This window comes from Electrona antarctica, assembly GCF_951216825.1.
Source record: "Electrona antarctica genome assembly, chromosome: 19".
Classification (NCBI taxonomy): domain Eukaryota; kingdom Metazoa; phylum Chordata; class Actinopteri; order Myctophiformes; family Myctophidae; genus Electrona; species Electrona antarctica.
In genome coordinates, this window is record NC_136800.1 from 25,961,531 (window position 1) to 25,966,530 (window position 5,000).

At 43.5% G+C, this 5,000-nt stretch overlaps 1 protein-coding gene across 1 annotated transcript in view; it reads right to left on the bottom strand.

Annotated features, from left to right (window-relative positions):
- myo10 (myosin X) overlaps window positions 1–5,000 on the bottom strand; it is a 151,717-nt gene that overhangs the window by 55,557 nt on the left and 91,160 nt on the right. The window contains exon 4 of the mRNA XM_079529117.1: window positions 3,059–3,246. Coding sequence (XP_079385243.1) covers window positions 3,059–3,246 — 188 coding nt within the window. The remainder of the gene's footprint in view (window positions 1–3,058; window positions 3,247–5,000) is intronic.

Genomic DNA, 5,000 nt, shown 5'->3' on the forward strand with positions numbered 1-5,000 from the left:
AGATTACAGTAGAAGAAAGCTTTCCTGATTCTCTTCAAAGTGCAAATCAACACATTTACAACTCTGTCAGTCACACGCACACACACACACACACACTCACACTCACACTCACACTCACACTCACACTCACACTCACACTCACACTCACACACACACACACACACACACTCGCACGCTAGTGAGAACGGCTGCGTTTATTAACGTGGAAAATATAGCGTCTGTGCGCTTATGTCTGCGTGCCTGGTGTGAGAGTACACTCTCACAGTTAAATGAACACTGAACATTGGACAGTGTAGAGAACTGACTGGGGGTCTGTGGTCTAACGCATATCAAACTGGGGGTCTGTGGTCTAACGCATATCAAACTGGGGGTCTGTGGTCTAACGCATATCAAACTGGGGGTCTGTGGTCTAACGCATATCAAACTGGGGGTCTGTGGTCTAACTCTAACGCATATCAAACTGGGGGGTCCTTAGAATGAAACACACACACACACACACACACACACACACACACACACACACACACACACACACACACACACACACACACACACACACACACACAACCACTGGTGTGTTCTGTCACTGTGTTTCCACACACAACACAACACTTCATTCTCCACCAAGAGACAGGTCAAAGGTCAAAGCACCGCGGTGCCAACATATGCCACCCTCACTCACTGCTACACTTCCTCTCACCAGAATGAACCCATTGTGATGGCCACCGCGCACGTGGGTGTGAGCACACATGCACACACACACACGCACACGCACACGCACGCACGCACGCACGTGTGGAATGCACTCCCCGTTGCAGTCAGAACTGCAGCATCACTCCCAATCTTCCGCCGTAGTCTGAAAACCCACCTTTTCAGACTCCATCATGGCCCATAGCACTTACCCTACCCCCTTAGATAGCATTTCGGTAGACTTAGATAGCATTTGATACAGACTTATAGCATGTTATGTAGACAGCACTATGATTGCATTGTGTAGTCATAGCACGGCATAGTACATATGTATAGCATAGTATAGTATATGTATAGTGTATAGTTTCATTATATAGATATTCCACTGTTACGTTCTTAGTTTACGCATGTTTCATGATAAATGCTTTTTTTATGTGATGTATTCCCATGCTTTTTTGTTCTTGCTTAATGTAAATCGCTCTGGATTAAGAGCGTCTGCTAAATGCCTAAATTGTAAATTGTATAAACCTTGTTTTGACCAGAAATGCCAACTGGGACAAGGAATTGGAGATAAAGGCGATCGAAAGGAACAGATACAATGGGTGCGTGTGCAGTTCAAGATGGCGCGCTCCATTGCTGTTGACAACATCACCTAGCAACCCAATGCTAATGTAAGTAGCATTACGACTTTGTCGATCACAAGCACTATAAAAGACCAATTGGCAGTACATCTACGGCAAGGGCGCTAAATATAGCCTAATGATTTTAACACGCTGCATGTGCCCGTTTGTTTTCCATTCTTTGCTTCCAATTATTTTCTTTTTGCTCCTTGAGTTGAGCTGCAAACCTTTATAAACATAAACAAGAGTTTCACCTCACCATTACCTGCAACAGAATTGTGACAATAATGTTGGTTGATTAATATTGTTATGATTCTTTTTAACAAGGGGAGAAATAGCCGATTTGCAAGCTCACAACATGGTGCGTTGTGAGTTTGCATGATGAAGTTGGCATTAAATATATGAAAATAAGTTGAAATGTGGAGATACAAAGTTTCTTCTGACACAAGGCTCTAAGTGTGAAATGGAGTGATGATAATTAGAGATGATAATCAATCATTTCAGGCTTCACAAACGGCCTGCAGAGGACATGTGGCTCTCATTACCCATAAGGCTACGGGGCTTCAGCAGCCTCTAAACTAATGTGGGCTAATTGTAGGTATGTGAAACGCTCGCACATGCGCACGCACGCACGCACGCACGCACGCACGCACGCACGCACGCACGCACGCACGCACGCACGCACGCACGCACACGCCATCAAAGCAACGGACACCCTTCCTTTTCGCTTTCCTGCTGAATAAGAACCAAATATTATCATTCCAACGATATTTATATGAGCCCTGGATTTTATTAATAGCCCAGGAAAAGGTTTTTGAAGTCCAGACGAACAACAATGAGAGGATGTGAAAGTACTGCTGCAGGAAGCAGTGTGTGTGTACGCACGTGCACGGACATGTTTCCGTGTTTGTGCCATTGTGTGTATCATAGGCACTTAATTGGCACAAAACAAGGAAGAAACAAAATAAAAACTTCCGACAGATATCAGTCTTCACTGTTCCCCGCAGCGTACTTTACAGCAATCAGCAATTCTTCCCCGCCGATGATGTAAAAAAATAAAAATAAATCCACAATATGTTGCAGTGTTTGACGTGTTGTGAGCTTGAGACAAACTCTGGGGCCACTATCTGTCTTCCTACTGCTAGTCAATCTACTTCCTGTAAGTTAGACTTAAAAAGTAAATAAAACCATTGTTGACTAATCATAATTACAAGTGGCTTATTTTGAAATCGGACAGTTTTAGAGGATTTCTGTTGAAGCAGACGGACGGACGGACGGACGGACGGACGGACGGACGGACGGACGGACGGACGGACGGACGGACGGACAGACAGACAGACAGACAGACAGACAGACAGACAGACAGACAGACAGACAGACAGACAGACAGACAGACAGACAGACAGACAGACAGACAGACAGACATGATTACCATAACTAAGATTACATATATTGACAATTTAAAAACTAACCAAAATTGTTGGGAGGAATTAGTGGAGAAGAGTTCCAAGAAAGACAAGTCATTTTATGCTTGGTTGCACTCTCTGAAAATAGCACATGTACAATCTCACAGCTCTACAGCTGAGCTTGTAGATTGGCTATTTTCAGCATGCAACAGAGTGTAAAATCTGCCATTGCGACGCCACCATGACTGAAACTAAATAAAAATGTGTGCTGTCAAAATCAACACGGCAGCCAGCCAGACAGACAGCCAGACAGACAGCCAGACAGACAGACAGGTGCAGTACCTTATAAGGACACACTGGTTGTGCTGCTTCCTCCACAGTGAGCGGTAGCACTCGTTGGCCACGGCGTAGATGTGCGGCGGCCGCTCTCCCAGGTGGTGGCGGCTGTACATCTCCATGGAGGCGGGGCTGTACAGGTCGGGAATGTTCCGGTATGGGTTGACCGCCGCCAGGATGGACCCGATGTAGGTCTGGAAGAGAGGACAGTCAAGAGTATGTCAGTAAATACTCTCTCATAGGTCTGGAAGAGAGGACAGTCAAGAGTATGTCAGTAAATACTCTCTCATAGGTCTGGAAGAGAGGACAGTCAAGAGTATGTCAGTAAATACTCTCTCATAGGTCTGGAAGAGAGGACAGTCAAGAGTATGTCAGTAAATACTCTCTCATAGGTCTGGAAGAGAGGACAGTCAAGAGTATGTCAGTAAATACTCTCTCATAGGTCTGGAAGAGAGGACAGTCAAGAGTATGTCAGTAAATACTCTCTCATAGGTCTGGAAGAGAGGACAGTCAAGAGTATGTCAGTAAATACTCTCTCATAGGTCTGGAAGAGAGGATAGTCAAGAGTATGTCAGTAAATACTCTCTCATAGGTCTGGAAGAGAGGACAGTCAAGAGTATGTCAGTAAATACTCTCTCATAGGTCTGGAAGAGGACAGTCAAGAGCACGTCAGTAAATACTCTCTCAATGTTCAAAATACGAGTTACAGAGTCATTCTTTTCTTCTTGATGCCAGTGCATTGCTGTTTTGACATTTCAAACGTCAGAGAGTGAAAACGGCAGATCTACGAACTCACAACGCATTTGAAATGTAGCGGAGTCAAGTATTTAAATAGAATTGCTGCCAACAGGATAGACCAGATGTTGGACAAAGTATAAATTCAAGTAAATACTCCAGTATTTAAAAGTACGAGTTATGAATAAAAAATTGAAAATACAAAAATTTTCAAGAATAATTTTCAAAAACAGCCCATCTACAAGGTATTCTCAAGAGTCCCTTCCTAGAAATGTAGTGGAGTCAAATGTACAATTTTTATATACGATAAGTACTGCCACCAGAGAGGACAGGATAAATAGATATATAGATTTATTGATTTCACAGGGGAAAGTCAGAGTCAGCACATAAGATACAGTTACGGGGCAAGAGAAAGTACGGTAGATGGTAAAACAAAAAACATCACACTCAAAATAAATGTCATCAATAATGAACCAAACATGCAACACGATACAACCTCAACAAAGCTTAAATTATGTAGGACAGAATAAATAACAAGAAATGATTTCAATAAACCATATGCCACAGGCTTCTCTGCCTTCTTTGTCTTGTTAATTCAGGACAACCAGTTGATGCCACATTATCTGATCAGCAAACTGGAGTAAAATATTGTATCCAAGACCAGTAAACGTTAATTTAATCTCTTTTATAATACAGTGGATTCTGGTTCAAATAAATATCTGTTGTGTATTGTTCCTCCATTGGAGTTCTCTGAGGCTGGACTAGAGTGTTTACAAGGCGGCATTGTACAACTGGGGAAGGGGAAAGAAGGCTGAACGGATTCTTCCAGAGACAGAACATAGTGGCAGAAAATGGACATTCAGTAAAATATCTCCACTTTCTCACGAGATGAACACGGACCTCATTCTCCCCACTTCCTCCAGTGCCTATGGCAATGAAGTGATTTCCCCTAATGGTCTGAATGGCCTGCTCGAGTGTGTGTCCGGTTCTTGATCAGACCAGAGCTTTTTAAGGAAAGGCACCCAAGTGTTGTGTGCCGAATGTGGTGACCTATCGATTTCTGTTCCGCCCGCCGGCTGGCTGCAGCTGTGTTCCAGTGGACGAGATTTCCAGCAGACGAGCTGTCAATCGGCCAATCATCAAAAGGTTGTGCAAAACGTCACTTTTCCTTCCCGTCTATTTATTAGCATTTGCATTCTCTCAAGAACAGATT